Genomic DNA, 23,103 nt, shown 5'->3' on the forward strand with positions numbered 1-23,103 from the left:
GCCTATCCTTCGGTTGCGTTCTTTTTTTGTGGAACTTCGTTTTCGTTTCATCGTACAGCTTTCGCCACTTCAAAACAAAATTGTATTTCATTTTAGAAGCGTCATGCATCACCGTGGATGCTAGATGACTCTCAACTATTCCGCCCAACGAGCGCGTCGAATTCGCCGTGACTGCAGAAAAGCGGAAATAGGAATTGGGGCTTTGAAAGGACATCCTCCCGCTATGACAGGTGGAACCTCATCGGTATACACCTCTTAGCTGCGACCCTTTGGCAAGGGGCTTGTTAAATACACCGTAGCGTCAGTTGCTTTTGCTAACTTTTTGGGGATCCATATTGTGTTATTGTACGCTTGCAAGCACCAGATACTCCATTCTTGTTTTTTTTTTTCTTGCAGAGCAAGGGATACCTCATAAAATGGAAGGGATACTCGAAGTGGCACTGCACCGTGGAGCCGAGGAAGGATGTTAATGAGGCCTGTCTGCGGGAGCTCGGGAATCCAAGCAATCCATCTAGTCGGCGCATAGAGACTGCATCGGAAGAAATACTCTAAGCGATCCAGACGAAGCTCGGCAACAGCCGTCGATCCAGCGGACTTGAAAGGTGAATGTGGATGCAGACGTCTTTCGTTGAGTTTTCAAAGGCAACAACTGTGAGTTGCAAAAAGGATGGCTTTTGTGTGAGGAACTGCCAGTTAAATGGCACAGTCGCGAAACAAAGGTCGGAAGTGTTGTTTCTGTCGAGTTCCCAGTGCGCGTGAAGAGCGTAGTCACACGGCAGAAAGCTTCCAAGCAGTTCCCCGGTGGCTATCCTGTTGAGAGAATGTCTTTGTTCTTTGCAACTAAAGTGACCACATGCGAAACCTAACTAATGAAACTAATGGCTCACTGATGGTTCTGTCTAGTGCAATTGTGTGCGAGCTGTGTTTTTTTCTGTATATTTTGGCCGGTTGCATGGGCTTTCATAATTCATATTAGTGTTTGAGTTTTTGCTGCACTGGTTAGAGGTCGCGTGAAGGAGCAGTTCCTCAAAAAGGAGCGCAGTGCGAAAATTCTGTCAAAAGACGGCTGCTCCTTGAAAGTTACCGAAGACCTGTCTATCAAGGACATCATCATTCGCGCTTTGGAGGAGGAAGTTGCGAAAATGGAAGGTGCAACTCAGAAATCTGTCAGCGAATTGCAGGAATCCATTCGCGCTTTCGAAACAAAATGTTTGCGTTTAAAGCACGATAACAAAAATTTGTCATCCAAAGTAGAAACGTGCCGCAAACTGCGAAACAGCGGCAAAATGGTTGAAGCTTCTAGAAGTAACGACCAAAGGAAACTGTTCGCCGCAGGCAGCGCAATCGTGCGAGCGTTAGAAGGAATTTTAGAGAGTTATGGTGTGCAGTTATGCCAAATTTTTGTTGTTAGTGATATTCATGGGCTTCTTCACAAGATAACGGTACCTGAAACCGGGAACATTTCTGTTGCGCGGAATGTGAAGGAGCAATATCACGGCAGAGGAAAAGTTACTTATGACGCCCTTTCTTCACCCGACAAACGAAGTGTCCGTGAAGTAACCGCGTTGTTAGACAACCATTTTGTCAGAAACACATTTTGGGAAAAGCTTTCGGCCGCCGTACCCGACCTTCCCTCTCTGCGTGTTATTAACTCCTACAGAGGTAAACTGGACTCAAAGTCTACTGTGTTCAAGACACCAGGGGAGCATCCTGGTGCCCAAGTCTCTTTTGTAGAACTTCAGCAAACCGTTGAACAGTTCGCTGCTGAGAAAGATGTAGCCATTGAGGAGCTGACGCGCCAACCCATCTTAGTTAAAATAGAAGGAGATGGCTGCGTCCTAAGCAAGCGAACAAACTGGACCACATTATCGTTTGTTCTTATCGACGACAAACAGAACCTTCAGAGCCACAGACTACATCGAATTTTAGCGGTCGTAGAAATATCGGAACATTATTTTCTCATACGGGTGTATCTGAGTGATTTGATTGATGAAGTCAACGGCGTCGCCAAACAGGGTTCCGTCACGGTGCAGGGATATGAGGTTCCAGTTACCATATGCTTGGGATCAGATCTCAAATGTTTGCTGCTAGTTCAAGGCATGCAATCTGCGTCATCCAAATATCCCTGCCCTTTTTGTCGAGCTACCCCGAAGCATGGATGCAGTGCTGGAGTCAGCGTCCATAATTTTAATGAGCCTCCTCTTCTCCGTTCTCTCGCAAATATGAGGGAAGACTGCGCCGTTGAGGAATGCGGCATGAAAACCGTTCCTTTGTTTGATATAGACCCGGGCTTTGTCATCCCTGACCTTCTGCACATGAGAATTAGGATAATAAATCGCCTGATCGATGGGTTGGTTGCTGACGTCGAGGACAGAGACAACCGGGACAAAGTTCTCAAATATCGGGAGCAAGAGTGCTCACCAAGACACCCTTGTGTGCGCAATAAACAGCTGCGGAGTCCGATTCGCTGTGTGGAAGGACAAAAAAAAAAAAAAAGGAAGAAATTTCACTTCTTTACCAGGCGATGTTTGTGAGCGCGTGTTAAGATATTGCCAGGAAAACTTAGAGGGGTAATTCAGCCAGAAACAGAAGAAAAAACTATTCAGCTGTGGGAGCTCTTGTGCAAAATCCTGGATCACTTTGAGCACAATGTGGACGGCCAGAGCATTCAAGAAGAAACCTCCAAATTCTACGAAACTTTCCTTCAGCTGGGGACCCTTGGGCACCAGGGTTACGGGGCTGACCAGGTTACTCCCTACTTGCACATTCTTGTGCATCACGATTCGAGAAAACATGAAGACTATGTGTCTGGGTTGGTTCTCAAGCGAAGGCGTCGAGAAAAAGAATGACATTCTCAAGAATTTGCACCATGCAAAATCAAATAAATGGAATGCTGCAGCCGATGCTTTGAAACTTGCGAAGCGGCTGGAAGTCGCTGGATACGTTAGGACCAGTCGTCCCTACAGAAAGCATGACCGCATGTACTGGGACGAAGACCTTATACAAGAAAGTCGTGCAAATAGGGCACGCAGCGCTCCAGAAAACGAGCGACAGGACACACCCGTGACCAGTGTCGAGGAAATGGACGCTGCCGAGCTGCGCACGGAATTGAAGGCGATCGGCATATCAACAGCCGTGAAAGCAGTAGGAAAACTGCGTGAAATGCTGCGCAGAAAGGTGGAAAAGCGTTTGAACTAGCCGTAGTAATAGTGGATGGCTAAATAAATTGGGGTCGCGCTATTCCGCATTGAGTTAAACAAAGTATTTTTGTGTGTGTACAGCGTTTTTTCTTACATAGTATATAGGTGGTTAACCATGTCTTTTTTAGCTTTTTCGTTATCATGATATTGCTATGAGCTGCACCACGTATCAAGTGCCTTAATGTTATGTTCAGTTCTGCAACGTTTCTGGAATATTTGTTAAGTGCGCATTGTGCGAAAGAGTTTACAGTAATCAGTCTTTGGTGCTTTAATTTGTCTTTTGTCTTATGTCTCTTGTCTATGAAGGGTTGTTCTTTTTGACATTGCTACGTAAATGTAGTGCGGTATTGTCCACTTAAAAAAATGTAAATTGTAAATTGTAGACTTCATACATGGTAAGACATGTTATGCCCATTAGATATGCATATTTGATTGACACTGAAGATGTTTTGTGGGACCATATGTGTATGTTAACGCTGCAAAAACTTTCGTTAAAAATGTATTTATAGAAAACATTTGTATTTATAGAAAACGTATACAAAGATTTTGTTCTTTATGCTTGTATGTTCTCATCCATGTCGTCACACACCGCCCATGTGTCATCATTTCTTGTACAAGCTTTTCCTTCCGCCTGATGTCAGCAACGCAGCGCTGCGGCGTCATTTTCCGCAGTACTTCCAACATGTGGTTTGAAAACTATAATAAAAGGAGGGGTTGACAGTGTGCACTTGTGGCTTAATTACCTATCACACTTCGCCGTGGAAAACTGCTTAGAGGATCTGGGTTATTCGCATTAGCTTTAGAAAGCTTTTAGATGCGTCTGCATCTCATTCACTCGCCTTGTCCATGCAGCGTCGGCGTCGTTGTCGTCCGCCCCTCCCCCATTCTCCTCGCCGCGCGAGCTGCGCTCTCCGCCGCTCACCCCCTCTCCTCTCCGATGCCCCTCTCTCGTCCACACCCCTCCCCCTACACTATATAAAAAATAATAGTTAGCGGCGCTCGGTTTCGACCCCACGACCCTGTGGGCGGAACGCGAGGTACATGGTGCTCTCCCCACTGCGCCACAAAACCGAGACAGAATCAAATGCTACGAACGTGCCTTATATCCTTGACTCATTCAAACTACGTCAAGAAGCTACTGATACAACGCATGATGGGGCAATGATTAACACTCGCAATAAAAGAAAAGAAGCTCCCACTGACAGCAACAATGATGGAGTAAAGGTCGTTGCGACAGCGAAGCCCCAAGCATACCACTTCGAGAGATTGACCAGGATTGGCCAATAAAACATAACAGTGCTGCCACTCCTGCGCCAAATGCGCCAATTTGCGCCAAATGAGGTATCCTGCGCCATCCTGATAAAAAAACACGATTTTGCAAGCAAGTGCGCCAAAAGTGCGCCAAAATTTGTGTCGCGCCAATCGCGTGCAGCCTGTTACAAGCACTACTTCGCAGTGGTCTCTAGACATGTACTATAAATAAATCGGGTTGATAACTTGAACTCCCTCGCACCCGTAATCGTGTTTTCCGCGGTGAGTTTGGTTGGCGCCGTCACTGTACCGCCGATACAGTGTTTTCGTCTAGCAAGTCATTGCAGCGCTGGCGTACCGCGGTTAAAAACTTTCCTTCTTGTTGTAGTTTCCGATAATTCCTGCTATAAACAATAGTTAGTTTTAGGTGGCGTTTATTGCCGGCCCTCTCCGCTCCGAGAGCCAGCGGGAGCGCCGTTTCGCGGCATGCGTGACGCGGTCGGCTGCAAGCTCTCGCTTCGCTTGTTGGGCTCGCGGAGGGGACCGCCGCAAGTGAAGCGGGCCATGTAAAACAGCCAGTCCTTCTAAAGCACGAACCTCATGGAGCGTTTTCTGCTTGCCCGCACTCTGCGCGCGGCGTGGCAACATGGCGGCGGCTTCGGCCGCGAAGTGGTGTGGGGAGCTCGAGCGACCACTTTTAAGCGCTCTCTAAAACACCGCTCAAGGCGCGCACGAAGTTGCTTGTGTGGTAAAGGAGCTTATAATGTGTGCGAAATCGGTACTATAAAACATCATCCGCGTAGCTAGTGAAAACGTCCATGCAATACCTGCCGGGGTAGTAAGCCTAAAAACCGCCGACGGAGCCAGCCGGCCGTGACCGGGCTGTCTCGAGCGCTTCAAAACAGCCGCCATGAGGCACGCGCCTCCCCATTGGCGCAAGTCGCCAGGCTCCTCCCACTGCCACGCGCGACGCACGTCATTTTCTGAGCGTGGTAGAAACTGCCGCGTGCGGGCGTGAAAAAATCGCACGCGCAACGCCGACGCGCACGAATCGCATGCAAAAGTGCCCCATGCGCATTTCTCGTGCACATTTCCAGCTAACTTGGAAATGCACACGGGGACTGATAGCGAGCGCCTGCATCTAATAAAATGAAAAAGTAAAACACGAGGGCTTGCCTCAACAATTAATAAACTAGAAAAGAGGCGCGTTGTTTTTTTGCTAGGCAGGTTTGTCGAAGCATTTCAATATTCATTATCGTGTTGCATGTTGTCTTTTATCCACACCAGAAAGGAACTCTTGCAAATTATGTTTTGTTGCATTTTTGCTATTGCGTGGATACTGGATTTAATTGCATCAAACTTCTAGCGACTTCTTGCGACTGTTTCGAAATAAGTGGAAGAAAAAAATCCCGTTGCCCCAGGAATGACAGGTCGGGCTATAAAGAGCCAAATATGTCTACTTTTTCTTGTGGTTGTAGAACTTTTCTTGGCCATTTGGCTATTCTTGGGCTATTGGGAGAGCTGACTGTGAAAGCTATTTTTAATGCATGTTCGAGCCTGCCAACTATGAAGCGTTTTCAGTGACTCCTTGAAAAAGACTTCCCCTAGTAGGGACAAGAAGACCATTATTCTTGAGCTGTGCCGTCCATTTGTGATCGCATGTGGGAAAACCACCTTGAAGCGCATTCCATGACGACCTACACATCAATTACTGGACGATACTGGTCAATCTTTAGTGTTGAGAGATGCTTTGGACACATCTAGCAGTTGATGTTTAGTTGCTCGAAGGTGCTCCAAAACTGGCATTTAGGTGCTCCAAATTGCTCCAAAATTAATAATTTGCTGATACCAAAATTGCTCCAAATCACTGTTCATCAGTGGCACCACTGACATAATAATAATCATAAAACATAATAATCATACGCGTTCCCGACACGTTTCACGCAATTTCAGAATCAATCCAACGGAAACACCAAGTGAACCCCACGATGCGTCGCATCTACACAGGGTTCCCCTCGCGGGGAGGCGGGCGCAATTTTTTTTAGCTGCACAGCTTGCCCTGTGCGTACGTTTGCGCACACACTCGAAATACTGGTCGTCCTAGTGCGGCCCATAGACATAAACGCTGCCCGTAAACGCTACTGCACATGAAACTTTGGGTCGAGTTCACACCTCAGGGGCGGACGCAAGTTTTATACACCAGGAAAAAATGCATGATGAGTTGATTCGTTTTTATTAAAAAAAAAATCAAATCTCGTGTTGTGTTCCTACGCTCACGCCTTTTCTTCCTTTTTATGCTGTCGCTCCTAAAAAGGGCCCTGCAACACTTTTTTCCAACTTTCTTGCGAAATCTTAAATGTTTGCAGACCGTAGTCAACTAACACATCCAGTACTTAGATTACGGGGTCGCAATGTCCCTCAGCCAAGAATTACGGCTCTATGCCCATCAGACAGCATAAAAACTTGCTCTTTCCCCGTCTTGACGTTATTCGACCGCTCGAATTACGTCATTACAATGATGTAGCGGCCGCTTTCCTTCAGATGCACGTGAAGGAAAGAGTGAAAGCATTTATCGGAAGCGTTGCAGAGTCACTTTAATTAAATGAGATTAGATCGCACTAAGGCTGCGAGCGCATCGACAGCCTAACTAGCCGGTCGCGTCGTTCTTTTTTGTAGATGAGGCAAATAAAACACATGCGTGAACATGAATTCGACAGACGTTGATAATCCAGGTATGAATAAATTATCTTAACAATACAGCGCAACAGAAACAAAGACTTAAGCTGAGCCTCAGCTTAGCCCAATACTGCACTAGCCCAATACTACACTATGAATAAATTAGCTGTAGCAGCGCGGAGAACCGGTCCCGGTATAACGAACCCGTTACGCGGTCAGCCAACGTGCGTGTGCGCACAACCAGTTTCGCCACCTCAGTGCACGCGTATCGACGCTGGTCGCTTACCGGGTACCATACCGGAACCGGTTCTATGCTCTGCTCTTGTGACCCTTTACTACAGTGCGCCTCGTTGTCCAATGGCACAATAATGCCCCGTTTCCGTGTGGAGTTTGCTTAGTTCTACTGCTTGGGTCCTACTTCTTGCGCTGGAGTATTATTCCTACCCTTCCCAACCTCACAACCACCAGCCGAGGTACGGGCTCCAAGCGTGTTTAAACGGTCAGCGGAGGACAGCTTCCGGTACGGCGTCTGGTACACGCCGAGCACGACTACACATGCGACCACCATTCATCAGGGACGCCTTACGATTGCGGTTCTGCCCACTCGTCACAGCGCATGACTTTTTTAGATGTTTTTTTTCTTGCTGTTCTTCTTTTATACTTGAGTGAAACGCCTCCGACGCGATTTTTTTTTACTAGAAGAACGGTGCAATATTAAATTATTCTTACATCCAACCCCACCCCCTCCTCCCTACCATCAACTATGTCTGCAGGATTTGCTTTGCGATAAGTAATGTTGACACATACGAGTCATGCTACCAATAGTTGTTTGTAAAGGCCGTTCCTTCGTATGTGTTGCACTCTTGCTGTTCGCTACTCAGAAACGTTTTAGTAATGGCGCTGAAAACGGCTTTAAAAAGGGGCGCCAAAACCTCCCTCGTTTCGGCAAAGTATGTTTAGAATAAAAAAAGAAATCGGCGCTGTTAGGATATGACAATAACCTGGGATGTAATGAAACATGGTCGAGTGGCTGATTCACTGTCGACATTTTTTCCCGGCGCAGTATACGAGGACAAAAGAAAGGACACCAAACAGGCGCTGAAAGTTTATTGACGAAACCACCATGTATATATCATACATCCATGTATATATAATAGATGGAACGGAAACAAAAGCCCACATATTTGGCATACTTTTTATGATGTCGGACCTTTCACTTTTTGGAAGCTCGCAGATACTGGAGATGCTCGTTTTTGGCGGGGCCTTGTTTAAATCAGCGCCTGTCTCGCGTTTTTCTTTCTGTCCTTGTCTTCTGAGCTGTGCAGTCATGACGAAGACAATTGAGTGCTGTTGCGGACCTTTTCTCGATTTCCCTGGAAAGGCCGATATGAGCGCTCTTGTATTAAAACACGAAGGTTCAGGGCCTTTTATTCTTACATTTTTTGCATGCAGGAAAGTTTTCCACATCCAGCACCCTACACGGACAGAAGGGTTTGCGTGTTGAGTCCACACAGAAATGCAACACTTTTAAAATGTTTTGTGCGGGTTTCCAAGTTTTCCGATGTAAAAGGGTTGATGTTTGGGCGAGTTGGTAATGATGCATCTAAAAAAAAAAAAAAAAACTGCGAGGAAATTAACGGGGTTCTCGGCTGTCTTCGTGTGTTCTTGTCCCCGTTAATTTGCGCGCAGTTTTTTTAGATGCGACTGCATCTTATTCACTCGCCTTGTCCCTCCATACGGCGTTGTTGTTGTCCGTCCACACCCCTCCCTCATTCTCCTCGCCGCGCGAGCTGCGCTCTCCGCCGCTCACCCCCTCTCCTCTCCGATAGCGAACACTCTCTCGCGAGGGGCATTGGATTGGATTCGATTGGGTTGGCTTGGCTTGGCTTGGATTGTATTGGATTGGATTGGATTTGGATTGGATTGGATTAAAGTGGATTGTGTTGGATTGTGTTGCGTCATAGCCGCGCCACGTTGCGTCATAGCCGCGGTCGTTCCAGCACCTGCCAAAGAAGTAAAGAATACATCATACGCGTTCCTCACACGTTTCACGCAATTAGAGAATCAACCCAACGGAAACACCAAGTGAACCCCCCAAGATGCGTCGCATCTCCACAGGGTCCCCCTCGCGGGAAGGTGGGGTAATTTTTGAGATTATCCGGTGTGCCTCGAGTGGTGATATTATTGCGTAAGAATGTATGTCCGCAGCAACAATAAGTGTCGAATTGGTCACGCTGGAGCATGTAAGTGTTATAGTAGATTAAATGTAGATTGATAGCTCCCACTTCTGTGAGGAATATTCGAAAAAAAAATCACGAGACATTCCAGGTGAATGTGGATTACCAGCGAAGCTTCTCTTGGCACGCGACACCCAGGGGGCGCCAAATTTACGGGAAAGGTGTAAACAAATTTAATTTCTCTGGAAAGTCGACGACGGGCATCCTCAAGAAAGGCCCATCCATTTATCCACGCACTTATTTTGTCTCTAATGAACGTGCAGACGGTGCATCATATTAACTAGTCTACTGAAGGTGCGTATCGAGTGTTGAGACGTATAAGCTTGAGGCCAAGAACGGCGAGCGACATTGGTGGTGACCGCGTACTGACAATGCATACACAGGGACATTTTTTTTCGAACGTCCCGCGGTAAAGAACGCCTTACTCTTCAGATACGTAACTTTTTGTTTGCATGCATGAGGAGGAGGAGGAATGCCTTTAATGAATGAAGAGAAGTCAGCCTGGCAGCGAGCTTGGCTTGCTACTCCACATGAACATGAGATGTGCGAAAGTGAAGGGAAACGAAAACACAAAAACTCACACAGACACTACAAAAGCAAATAAGCACACAAACTGACAAATGCAGGATCACGCACACGGCGCACAAACAGAAGTGAAGTTAAGGCACACGTTCACAGAGTTTCGTTCAGGCCGGAGTCACGGAGAAATGACACCAAAGCCCGTGTACTCCGTGTTGCCGCGGCAGTTGAGTGCCAAGGACCAATGGCGTCACAAAGCTTCAATGGTGCGTCAGCACGCAGTCCCAAAGTTGTCTTCCAGGTTAGCCACGGGGTGTCATAACGGGGACACACACACAGAACATGTTCTATATCCTCACGGACACTGCATACTTGACAGTGAGGGGAGGCAACTCGGCGCGTCTTGTGCACTCTATGTATTGAAATAAGCTTTGCCAAAACAAAAAAATTATTTGTCATGAGGCGGCTCGCTGTCGTTGTTTGGGAAGTGGGTTCCGAAAACAGAGAGTGTGGGTTATAAAGGCTCCATTCCGTAAAGCGGGGCTAAGGCATTGCGCTGCTGAGCAAAAGGTCGCGGGTTCGATTCCCGGCAGCGGCGGCCGCTTTTCTGGAGGGGAAAAGCAAAAACGCCCGTGTGTACGAGGTTTCGGCGCACTTTAAATATCCCCAGGTAGTCAAACTAAATCTGGAGCCCTCACTATGGCGCGCCTCATCGCCTATGAAACGTCGGCGCGTTAAACCCCACAATCAATCAATCAAGCTTGAAGTGGGGATTCCCCCCTGTTGACCTGACGCTATAGCTCGCGATTCCCGGGCTTCTTTATGTGTATCCAACATGAATGCTTACCGATTCACTCCATTTCGCGGATTGTATTCGGCCTTGTAACTGGAGTCCCATATTCGGGGTGATTCAAATTCAAAACCTCCCTACAATACATTTCACAGTTCAGTGGCCTCGTTATTCATGTGTCGCTGCAAAGATTTTCCGCAGTGGTAAATGGCGTGTTGGCCAAGGGAATTCTTATTTCTAGAAAAACAAGAAAAAAAGGAATGAAAAAGGTATATGTGAATACTTTTTAAGCGAATAATTTGTGAATAGGGAGATCGACAAAAAAAAATAATGAAGCCACCTAAGGTTAGGCTAGCTACTTTGAGACTTCATGCGATCGACGCCGTTAACAGGAAATTCAGTAAAATTTAATGTTCATCAGACGCGATATCCGTTCAGTGAACTGCAGTTTTGGTTCTGCCATGAGGTGAGATCCGCATTTATGTGTAGGTTTGTTTTATGTGTTTCTTATGTTTAGCGTGTATTTTTATAGGCACCTTGCACGCATTGCTTGTCACACACGCTAAAACTTGTACTTGTGTCTTTGTTAGCTTATTTTACTCAATGCCCTATCGAAGAAACTGAGAGATACTTGTAAATAAACAAATAAACATATGTGCAATATTACTCATAGGGAAGTTAAGCCCTTAGTTGAAGCACTAGTTACATGTCTTTATTTGTAGTGGTGTGTCCGTGAGTTCGCATCGTACGAAAAGGTAATAATGGGCAGTGACAAAGGAATTCTAAAACTAATTGATACGTCACGATGTCTAAAAATGAATCAATTCCAGAACTTCATTGAAGTAGCTAAGGTGACGCACCGGGAATATCACTCGCAGGTCCTTTTTTGAACGCGTTTTGAAATTTCATGCTTTCTGGGGCCGAATTCTCTAAAACGACGAGGCGTCGTTTTGAAACGACGGGGCAGCGCCATGCAAATGCATGTGTTCTGGGGTTGGGGCCGTCGCTTTGGGGCGACCCGCAGGGGGAGTCACCGCAGAAAAGCGCCGTGGCAAGGGCGCGAAGCGACACCCACTGCCCCCCCGTCGTTTCACTTGTCGCTTCGCGCCCTTGCCACAGCGCTTTTCTGCGGTGACTCCCCCTGCGGGTCGCCCCAAAGCGACGGCCCCAACCCCAGAACACATGCATTTGCATGGCGCTGCCCCGTCGTTTCAAAACGACGCCCGTTTTTTAGAGAATTCGGCCCCTACTCACGTAATTGCATGCGTCCCTGCAATTTGAATTTTCTCAAAAGCCAGGCAAGAATACCAAACTTAGGAAAAAAGAAATGGCGGCTGCTGCCGTTTCATTTTTACTCGAAAATATCGTCGCGCAGTTGTAGCTGTCCGAAATAAGTAATTATAATCGAATGTTTTCTCTGGCGGTATGAATTGTGCGATAACCAGGAAAATAGCGTCGTAGTTAGACATAAGCCGTATATCTAGTAGTCGTCGTGAATTACTTCGCAGCGGACAACCTTCCCAAGCTCCACCAAAATCCCAACGCAGAGGGCTTCCGTTTTCAGAGTAGAGGGCAGCGCAATGAACGGGACGAAGCGAAGACGAGACAAGCACAAAGCACTTGTGTTTGTCTCGTCTTCGCTTCTTCCCGTTCATTGCGCTGTCCTCTACTTTGAAACTTATGCCAACCGGCTCAAGCTTCAACTCTTCTGAGGCATCCGCTTGCCACCCCACAATGGTCGCGGGGGAACCCTATTGAAGTGACTCCCCGTTCACAGACGAGCAGGAGTTGATCCCACCGTGACTTCCCCGCGACTGCCCCGAGAAGAATGCGGGAAAACAGTCTTGTAGGGAGGACTTGATTCGAGTACGCCACGTGGTGGCCGCTTTGAGAACTAGAGGCGCTTGGGCAGAAACCTTTTGTTTTTTTTTGTTTCTTTTTTACCTCTTTTTCCATTTTTATGACTAAACTTTCTCATTCTTTTGGTGTTCTGTGGCGAAATCGCGCAGTAAAAGCATTAATCAACAGAAAAAAACATATATATCTGGTCAGTTGCCGTCAGGGGCAAATTCCCAATCTGCGAAGGAAATCAATCAATCAATCAATCAATCAATCAATCAATCAATCAATCAATCAATCAATCAATCAATCAACAGACCGACCAACTTCGTTTACACTCACTTAAAGGAACACTAAACGCTGAATCACTTTTTAGCTGAAACGCTGTAGTGAGTGAGAGAGAGAGAGAGAGAGAGAGAGAGAGAGAGAGAGAGAGAGAGAGAGAGAGAGAGAGAGAGAAACCGGCGCACGGAGATGGCGGAAATGCGCTCGAACGTTACGTGACAACACGGACATTAGAGAGTTATAGCAGATCGGAAAAACGGTTCCGGTACGGTAGGCGGCACCCGTTACCGGACCGTGCCGGGAAGGCTCGTTTTAAGAGTTATAGCAGACCGTAACTACCAGACATGCTACCGTGACTGGAAGCAACTTGGGTTGTACGTCATTTAGCAATTCTTCGTGAGTCTGTGGCGTTTCCTGTGCTGAAATATTAGTTTTCAGTTCTTAAAAGCACTAAAGGTAGTATTAAACAGATATATATCCAACGCCCCTACGGAGATTCGAACATGAAGCGGGCATTTTACTTATACGCAACCTAAACAGATGGCGCTAGCAGGTCAAGGCTGGCTGATTCTAGTTTTTCGTCTTATTTAAGAGTCCCTCGCACTGATACCGCCTGTTCCTCACTCGCCGATTTGTAGACGGGCCCCTTGTTGCTGTAAATAGTAGTTATGTAGCCGCATCCCCTTTATTTAACCTAAAAGAAGCTATCGTACATGCGTCGCTCGACGACACAAGCCACAGCAGTTTGGTCGGGACCGTGTTTCGCTTGCTGCTTGAGCTGTCAGAATCGCGCGGATTTCACTTGTTGCAACCTCATTTTTCTTGAACGAGCTCATATTTAGAATCCGTTCGACTAGGCGTGAGCCAAGCGTACGTCTACAAACTATCCTAAAGCGGCCATCCGCTTTGGTACGACGGACACGGTACGTACGTCTCGGTACCAACCGACCAAGTCGCTCCGGTTTACGGTAGGGTTCTGCGCATGCGCGGTGGCGTCCAGACGGTAGGCGTTACCGTACCGGAACCGTTTTTCCGATCGGCTAGAGAGTTTTAGCATAGCGGCTAGCAGAGCCTCACGCTACGGTGGCGGGTTACCGGGACCCGACCACGCATGCGCGTGCGTGGAGGGCGAGGAGGTTGCCCCTCAGTGGAGAGAAGGCGCGGACATGGCGAAGGCCGGCCGGCGGAACTAATCCCCCCCCCGGAACAAATTTTTCACCTTCCCAGTCGGGCCCCGCTACCCGCCGCCGTAGCGTTAGCGGACGGTACCCGGTATGCTAAAACTCTCTAATAAAGAAACCAAAACTGAGCTTTCGCCTCGTACCGCTTCGGAGTAAAGTTCGAACGCGTGTCCCCTCCTGCCGCCTAGCGATATTCGAAACCGTGTTTCAAATATAACACGAGTTTTCTTTTTTTTCATTCAGTTCGCGCAGCCGGCTACCGCGGGTTCCAGCCCGTGCTAACGCGGTCCACTCCGGGAGAGAGGTGTGAAAGCCTGCGGACGAAAGGATCTGGGCTGCCAGTCATGGAGAACTTTCTGTCGCAAGTTCGGTTATCCCTGTGAGGTGCAACAGCCGTGTCTCCGACGAAAGGAGAGGGGCCGCCAGCTCTGCTGTTTCTACAGCCTGGAAGCACTAGTGCAAGCTAAGCCAATTTTTTGACAGTGAAGCTGTTTAGCAAACCGTAATTTTTCGTGTCCGCAGTTAAAAGTACCAAGAAGTTGCCGAGCGCGCGCACGTGAGTGCGGGCCTCGCGGCCACCGCCCGGCAGTGAACAAAACCAGGAAAATGCCCGTTAAGAAAACCAGCAACAAAACCAAGTTAACGAAAGATAACGAGTGAACAAAACAAAGAAAATGCGTAGCGCTCGTGTGTGCGTGCCTCGCGACGACCGCCCAGCGCCTTTTGGGCACGTTTGTGGGAGATTGGCCAAGATTGCGGCGAAAGCCCGCCAGTTCAAAATAAAACAAGAAAATGCCGAGCGCTCGTCTCTGCGTGCCTCGCAGCGACCGCCCAGGGTCCCCAGCACATGTTTCTCAAGCCAAGCATACCCATTTAATGAGTGGCCAAGATTGGCAAAAAAAAAAAAAAAAAAGCTCCAGCGTTCGCCGTAATTGTCGCAATACCTGCTCGGAACGAGAAAGACACGTCATAGCGTACGCCCCTAGAAGGTGATATCCAATGACTTCCAAAAAATGAAAGAAGCTCGCACTTACAGCAACAATGATGGAGTAAAGGTCGTTGTGGCAGCCAAGAAGCAAATCGGCTGCAATCGTGGGGTTAAACCTTCGTGACGGTCCCGAAGGTTGCACAGCTTGGCTACCTTCAGTGCGAGCTTCCTTCAATTTTTTTTTATTTAATATATCATCATTCCGGTTTCACAGAGAACTTATTTAGCCAGCAGAATATGTTCCTTCCCTTTTGGATCATAGTCACAAGGCCAGGGTGCCATCATGCAGAACCATCGCCCGTTAACGTCATACCTAGCAAGCACTTGCATCGATTGAAATCCCTCCCTCGTGAAATCATCTTATTGCATAACATGCAGCCATCAAAGTCCATAAAATATTCAAGAGTGCCATGGCTAACATTGTATGAGCAGGTGCCACATTAATTACATATCTGCCTTTTAGTATGTTTGATTATAAGTACCAACCACTCCCCTTTGCAATACCTCCCCCCCATTCCTGAACGTAATAATAAATAAAATTAAATGAGTGAAATTAATCAAGTAAGACTACCTGATTAAAAATGAGACGCCACTGACTCTCCAGTACACTTACCTGCAAGTTACACGACTAATTAATCTCGCTCTCCCTCTCTACGTGCCGTGGTCTATGCTGAAAGCATAAAACGTCACGGCGTTCAGTCTTAATATGGTTTTAATGAAATTGCCCGTCCTCACTCGCACACTTTCATGCACACCTTATCTAGGAGCCGATAAAGCGACCGGCCTTACTTTTCACCGCCCATGGTGCGTAGACCTAGCGCATACTCGAGGCCGTCATTTTGGCACGGCTTTTGCCGACTCCAGGAGTTGCGCACGCTGCATTTCGAAGGTAGCGACACTACGGGGTCCACTACACTCGCCAAAGAAAGTACTCCAGCGATGGTGATTAGGGTTACGTAAAGTGGCGAGTTGCACCGAAGTGCCATCTTTTTTCAACTGCAACGTCACAGACGAGGCAAACGCAAGAAAACGAAAGACCAGCCACCATATATGGGGCACGAGAAAGAATACCGCCAAGCACGCCGCATGTTATGCCGTGGAGAGTCTCTTAATGAGACGTTCACTTTCAAGAGTGCAGAGCACTTTAGGGGCTCGCCTTGTCGTAGCTCGCTCACTGAGTGAGTGGGTGGGGGGGTTGATGGATGGATGGATGGATGGATGGATGGATGGACGGATGGATGGGCGGGTGGATGGATGGACGGACGGATGGATGGGTGGATGGATGATGGATGGGTGGGGGAATGGGTGGATGGATGGATAGATGGATGGGTGGGTGAATGGGTGGATGGATGGATAGATGGATGGGTGGGTGAATGGGTGGATGGATGGATGAATGGGTGGGTGGGTAAATGGATGATGGATGGATGGGTGGATGGATGGATCGATGGATGGATGGATGGATCGATGGAGATAGATAGATAGATAGATAGATAGATAGATAGATAGATAGATAGAGAGAGAGAGAGAGAGAGAGAGAGAGAGAGAGAGGGAGAGAGAGAGAGAGAGAGAGAGAGAGTTTATTGAAGTCAAGAGGTTGGCTTGTGTCGAAGCTTTAAAGGGGTACTGACACAAAATTTTGAAGGCGAGATAACTTCGGAGACTCTCCGAAGTTATCTCGCCTTCAAATCTAGTAGATTGATGTGAACACATACACATCATCTGCAAAATATCAGCGACGAATACAGCCTAGAACATATTTAAAATCAATTTTAAAGTGTGCGAAACGCAAACGAGCAGCCAGCAGAGGACCACGCGCAATCGACATCCCGTGGATATTGTGTAAATAAACAACATCCAAACACTTCACGAGTTTGTGTTTACCGCTTCCGCACTGCCGGCGTTTTTCGCCGGCTTGCCCGGCTCGCCGCTCCAACCGGAGGGCCGGAGGGCGGAGCTTCTGCTCTCGAGAACGAACGACCCGATCGTTGGCGGCGGAGGCGCCGTGATTTCGTCAGCTTATCGGGCAGCTGGCCGCGATCAAAGTTCTACAGCGATTCCAGGCACTCTGTTTCTATTACTTTTTATTTACATATGATGCGAAAACGCGCCGGAGACACGAAAAGCCCACTGAGCGAGCCGCACGGTCGCTGTGCAGGCTGCGGCCGCGGCCGCGAAGTGGCCCAGGCCGGCGCAGGTAGCTCGAGTGAAAGCTTGTTACCGCTGCACGAAATTGTCCCCAAGTCCCGACCATGGCAGCTTATATGAGAAAGGAGTTAATGATGCCATGGCGGGTTGCATTAAAAATTGTCATCTGCACCGCTTACGAGAGCGGCAATCGAATATCCGCCGCAGTGCTAAGCCGAACACATCTGTAGGCGGACCTGCAGGCAGACCGGCCGGCTGTTCCCAGCGCGCGTCTTGCCACCCACTGTCTCGAACGTCGCGCGTCGTTCTTTAGCCGCGGTAGCATTTGCACTCGCAGTGCCTGCGTCACGTCCCGCTTTTTAATTAAGCGGCTCACGAGATCACTACGCGCGGGCATTCGCAGAAACTGCCGCCGATGCGGATTCGACAGTGCTACGGCATCTCTGCTCTGTGATATCCCTCCGACGGTCACGTGGTCAGCTTTGTTCACACAAAAACCATCGTTTCGCGGCACCCGCTGAAACCGAAACTGCGACTGGCCGCATTGAAAATGCCTCTAATTAAACAACCGTCGCACGCGTAAGCAAATGAGGTTTCTACAGGTTATAAGTAGGTCACTAGCTACTTATCGCAACAAAAAAACAAGATGCAAATTTTTTGTGTCAGTGCCCCTTTAAGGAGGCGTCCTTAGTCCAAGATGCCTTGAGCGCGGGCGGCATCGACAGACCTTTTGGCCAGCCGAAGCTGGTCGCCCAGGCCGTTTCTCGCTTGAGTTGCTCGCCCAAAGCTTGGTAGCAGAAAGTTGCATGTTGGAGGGAATCAGGGACGGTTGGTCCAACCCGCCTACCATATGGCGTATACCGTTCCAGGTTCCCCACAAAATAGGCAAAGATGGAGTTCTGATGCGAGAAGATTTAAGGTAGATGGGGACGCCTAGGTTTGTGCGCTAGAGGGCGTTTTGTGATAATCTTTTGGAGAGACGAGAGCTACGATTAAAGTGTGACCAAAAGTCGTTCTCATCGGATTTTATTCACCATTCAGCATACATAATATTTACGAAGGGAAGGGCGTGCACTTGGAGACAGTTATGTCGTTGACACCGACGTGTCAGAAATAAGGCCTCCAGAACTTGCAGCTGGCCTTCTGTGACAGGCTTGTTCCCAGTCTATATGCACTTCCTACGTTGTAATCCAGCGAAAGAGGAGCGTCCACCGAATGGCTCCATCGGCGCCATATCGTATTGGGGAGGGCGTTCGGGTTTCTGCAGAAGCAACAAAGCGGCGATTTCAGATTCGTCAGCGGGTTCACGGGACTGCAAAACTTAGATTACACACACACACACACACACACACACACACACACACACACACACACACACACACACACACACACACACACACACACACACACACACACACACGCACACGCACACGCACACGCACACGCACGCACGCGCACACACACACACATAATATATACACACACGAAAGAGAAAAAAAAATGGGCCCATCTCCCCGCGAGGGGGACTCGAGTAAATGCGTCGCATAGGGGTGGGTGTATTGCGTTAACGTTTAGTGTTTGGGGGGTTGGTGCTATCACGTGTACACCACGCAGCTATCACGCCGCTAGCACGCCACTGAGTCGCCAACGCACGCCGCTGACGACGTAGTTTGAATGAGTCAAGGATATAAGGCGCGTTCGTAGCCTTTCATTCTGTGTCGGTTTTGTGGCGCAGTGGGAAGAGCACCATGTACCTCGCGTTCGATCCGCCCACAGGTAGTGAATGCGTTGTATCAGCAGCTTCTTGACGTAGTTTGAATGAGTCAAGGATATAAGGCGCGTTCGTAGCCTTTGAATCTGTGTCGGTTTTGTGGCGCAGTGGGTAGAGCACCATGTACCTTGCGTTCCGCCCGCAGGGTTGTGGGATCGAAACCAGGCGCCGGTAACTTATTTCTTTTTATAGTGTAGGGGGAGGCTGGCTGCTGCGGACGCCGACGCACGGGTGACATCGTGAGTCATACAAATGCTCTGCATTTAAAATGGCCTCGCATCTGCTTGCTTTGCTGCTAGTGTCGTCGAAAGACCATTGTTCCGAGCTCCGTGGCCTCCGACATACGAGTGGTAGCGTGTATGATGCGAGCGTCCAGCCGCTGTTGCAGCCGGGAAGAAGTCCAAAAGCCGTAGGCTAACGTAACTGTTTACTTTATAGCGAGAGGTGAGCCGAAGCCAAAGAACAATGCCCCAACGGGCGAGGTTACAATACAGGACTCGAGCAGAGCGACAGCAATGATTCTCTGCTCAAACAGGAATAGATTACAGCGCTTGGGCAGCTCTATTTATACCCAAAAGCGGTAACGGTCAAAACAGCCTTCCCTCTACATTTTGCACGCTACGCACTTTACAGACACACACAACGCTCTTTCCAGAGTTCGTAAGCAGTCGGTAGCCTAGGTGCACGTTGAGTCCGAGAGAGGAGGACTCCGCTGAGATCGCGGGGCCTCTGTGTCCTTGAACAAGTCTCGGCGCGCCGCTGGCAACCGCCGGAGTTTGAAGCGCGTTGAAAGCGAGGCGTCTGGCCCGGCTTGTCGAAACTTGAATGATGAGTCACCGACATGGTGGCGCCGGACGGCTGAAAGGCGCACTGCTCTGTGGGCGCACGCAGTGGCTTCGCCGCACAGCCGAGAAGTGATGCGGGAAAGTACGGCGGCGCTGGCCGATTCGTAACACCATAGTCTTTTGCCAAGTAACACCCTCTTTCTCCTCATTTTCTTCCCACCCCTGACACTGTTTCCCTTCTCTCTCGCTCCTCCCATGACGAAAGCCATAGAGGTTTCCTCAATTCGATCAAGTTTTCCTGTGTTCGAACTTCTCGTGCGCCGTCTGTTGGGGCTTTTTGTCTGTGTTTTGCTTGGAAATGTTCGAGGCGACGTCTTATGTTTTAAGATTAGTTTTTATCTCGCCTTTTTCCGACAAGATTTAAGCCCTTTTTTATTCGTCCGAGTAACCACCAATACAACCTCTATTCTGAAATAAAACAACGCTGGTACTGTCGGTTATGTACTTATATTTGCCTCAAATATCCGCTAGGTTTTCTTTGCGCCGAGTAATCTGGACATGTATAAACCATGCCCGCAGTTTCAGCAACGTCTTATCTATATTAAATGCATAGTGTTCAGCCATAGTGACAGACAGACAGACAGACAGACCGACCAAAATGTTCGTGTTAGGTAGCCCAATAAACATTGTAGTCTTTAAAAAAATTGGGGGAGCTTGCTCTAACGCGCAAGACTTGAATTGGCGAAGCTGCCGTAGGTGAGCATTGCCGGACACATAATTAAGTTTCAGTATCTATTTTTTTGCATAGTTGCGGTGCTAGTATTCGTCGTTATATGGATCCAAGAGGTCGTCGTCTTCTTCGCGGCGAGTGGTGGATGCTGTCATACTCAGCATAGTAGACTTCCACCAGCTCAACAGGCGAAGCTTGCACTAAGTCGCACAAGGCTTGAACAATATAGCGAAGCTGCAGGATTTCTTTATACGGGAGCACTGAATAGGACACATTACCACGCATGTGTACTAGTTTTAAATTGTTTGTTTACTTGTTCCGTCGTTGTTTTGCTGTGTGCTAGTAGTAGTCATCGTCATATGTATCGATATCGTAGTGTTCCTCATGGCGAGCATTGCATACCCGGTAGCGCTCGACGACAGCGGTGGAGTTTTTTTTTCTTTTTCTTTTTTGCTAAAGCCACTGCACGAGCCGGGGACTCGGAGGTCGAGGCCCGCGCTCAGGAACGCTGGGCGTTTTCTCGCTTTTCGTGGTTTCTGGTAGTTTTTTTTTTTTTGCTGAAGTCACTACGCGCGCCGGGAACGCTCGGCGGTCGCCGCGAAGCGCGCGCTCCTGCAGCGCTACGCATTTTCTTGGTATTTTTTATGCAACGGCAAACTTACGACTTGTACAACAGCTCCGCTGCTAAAAATTCTGAACGATACCAAGTGTATAGTGCTATGATTTTCAGCGTTAGCGATCGCCGGATCCACCACTGTTCCGCTGCATAGCCCAACGTTTGTAGATCTACAAACGTCGGCATAGCCTACGGTCTGGGGCCAGCTATGCCGTCCCGGCGCGTAGCCAGGAATGTTTTTAGGTGGGGGGGGGCAGTCGACCAAAAGATGGGACGGGAAAAATGTAGGCAAGGCTTCTTGCTCCTTGTTTTTCAAGCAAAGCTTGAAATAACTCACTTTAACAAGCGATTTGTGTATGCTGAACGCTAACAGTAAAGCTCACCTTAAGGAGCTTAGATGATGATGATAATGATGATGATGATGATGATCTAAATTCCCGTTCACCAGTCTATGGGTAGGCTACGGGTGATTCGTTCGTCCGTAGAGCAGGCGGTTATGCCGGCACGCACTCGTGAGCGTGATCATGAGTGTGCTCGTGAGCGGCGCGCGGTTCCCGAAGTTCGTCAGGCGGAAGTGGAGGCCAACACTGGGTGTTTACTATCAAGATTCGCGTGTTTTAGATTTTCCTTTAGGAAATGGTCTAATAGGTTTTCTAATCAGCTATGAAGTACAGTCGAGCACGATTTGAAAGTTATCGCGCCAGCATCGAGAGGCCACGCGTGCCACCGTCCTACGGTTCCGTTTCGGAACCATGAAAATCAAGCTTTCGCACTCTTCTCTCCCTTGTTGCCTGTTCTATGCTACAGCAATGGCCCGCACGACTGACTTGCCACCCTTTGGGCTTCAAACTTGACATTCATTGTTATCAAGCAGAGACTTGGTTGCCTTTTATCTACGGCGACGATAACGAAACTGGCATGGAAGTTATGCTAAAGCTGGTGCTCTGTCTGCTTCATTTGAAAGAGTAGCTTTCCTGCGATAACCTTCGAATCGCTATAAAAGAGCGTCTTCGTCCTTAAGTAATCGCCTTTTTTGTTAATTTTTGTGCTACTAACGTGAATAGTAAACTTACGCTTGGCGGAACACCTTATTGCACTGCTGTTGAATGTTGAGCTTGTTGCATGTTTCTTAACTTTCATTCTACTTCCATATCGAACAGACATGGCTTCAGTAAAGTTCCGGTTAAGCAAATACAGAATGCTGATTATAACCGAGAGGGTGGTCAAGGAAACAATGGAATAGTGCCAAAAAGACAAAGCTCCGCAATAAAGAGAATTGTAGAGTTTTGGTGATGTGGAGGAAATACAAGATGGGCAGAGTAATGCATTTCAGACAGCAAAAATTATGGAACTGCAATAGTCAATGAAATGCAATGTCGGTAGAAAAATAAACATATCAAGGATTGATAGTTGACTGAACATAATACAGTAACATGCTCTGTCATGGGATTATACTTTGTACCAGTGTAAAGACAAGGAATGACAGGCTAAAGTCCAGACAACATGTATGCCGAAATGAGGCTTTTCCTGCTCTTCCGCCATTTCCCGGCCGTGCTATTCCGCCAGCGAAACTGCGGGACTGCCTTGATCGGCTCGCCTCAGCTGCCCGGCGCTGCTCGGTGTATCCGGCGCGAAATTCAGCCGGGCTGTATATGTTGTTGACATGTACAGCACCTTGGGCGGGAACAGGTATCAGACGTTGACGTAGCCCTTGTTTTCAGCTTTATATGTGCAAGAATGTCCTTAAAACTGCAGGTTGCGCGCGTGTAGGCGACTTCAGGCGGTTCTTCAGGCTACTTAAACCGCACCCCAGCCTACCACGAAACATTTCGGGGAGGGAGGGCACGGGCCCTGTGAGCCCCCCCCTCCCCCCCCCTCCCCCCCCCCCTGGCTACACCCCTGATGCCGCCGCGTGTTCTTTCGGCGATGGGCATGGTGCAGCTCTCGCACCGCTGACTTCATTTCCGTCGTGTGTGCGATGGCGACGCGTGCAGGTGGAGCGCTGTGGTGTGATGCAGCTGGCGCATTACGGCTATGCGTGGCCGTTCACGCACTATGTATCTCCCATAGCTGGCGCACGCCTTCACCTC

General features: G+C 48.4%; 1 protein-coding gene across 1 annotated transcript in view; it reads right to left on the reverse strand.

The window, feature by feature from the left end:
* Positions 1 to 18,157: 18,157 nt before the first annotated feature.
* The window catches only part of LOC144167495 (cholinesterase-like), a 13,780-nt gene continuing 8,834 nt past the window's right edge, over positions 18,158 to 23,103 (reverse strand). The window contains exon 3 of the mRNA XM_077696744.1: positions 18,158 to 18,372. Coding sequence (XP_077552870.1) covers positions 18,219 to 18,372 — 154 coding nt within the window. The 3' untranslated portion in view covers positions 18,158 to 18,218. The remainder of the gene's footprint in view (positions 18,373 to 23,103) is intronic.

The sequence above is a fragment of the Haemaphysalis longicornis genome, unplaced genomic scaffold, assembly GCF_048455015.1.
Source record: "Haemaphysalis longicornis isolate Haplotype H1 unplaced genomic scaffold, Haemaphysalis longicornis Haplotype H1 scaffold_2, whole genome shotgun sequence".
Taxonomy (NCBI): Eukaryota; Metazoa; Arthropoda; class Arachnida; order Ixodida; family Ixodidae; genus Haemaphysalis; species Haemaphysalis longicornis.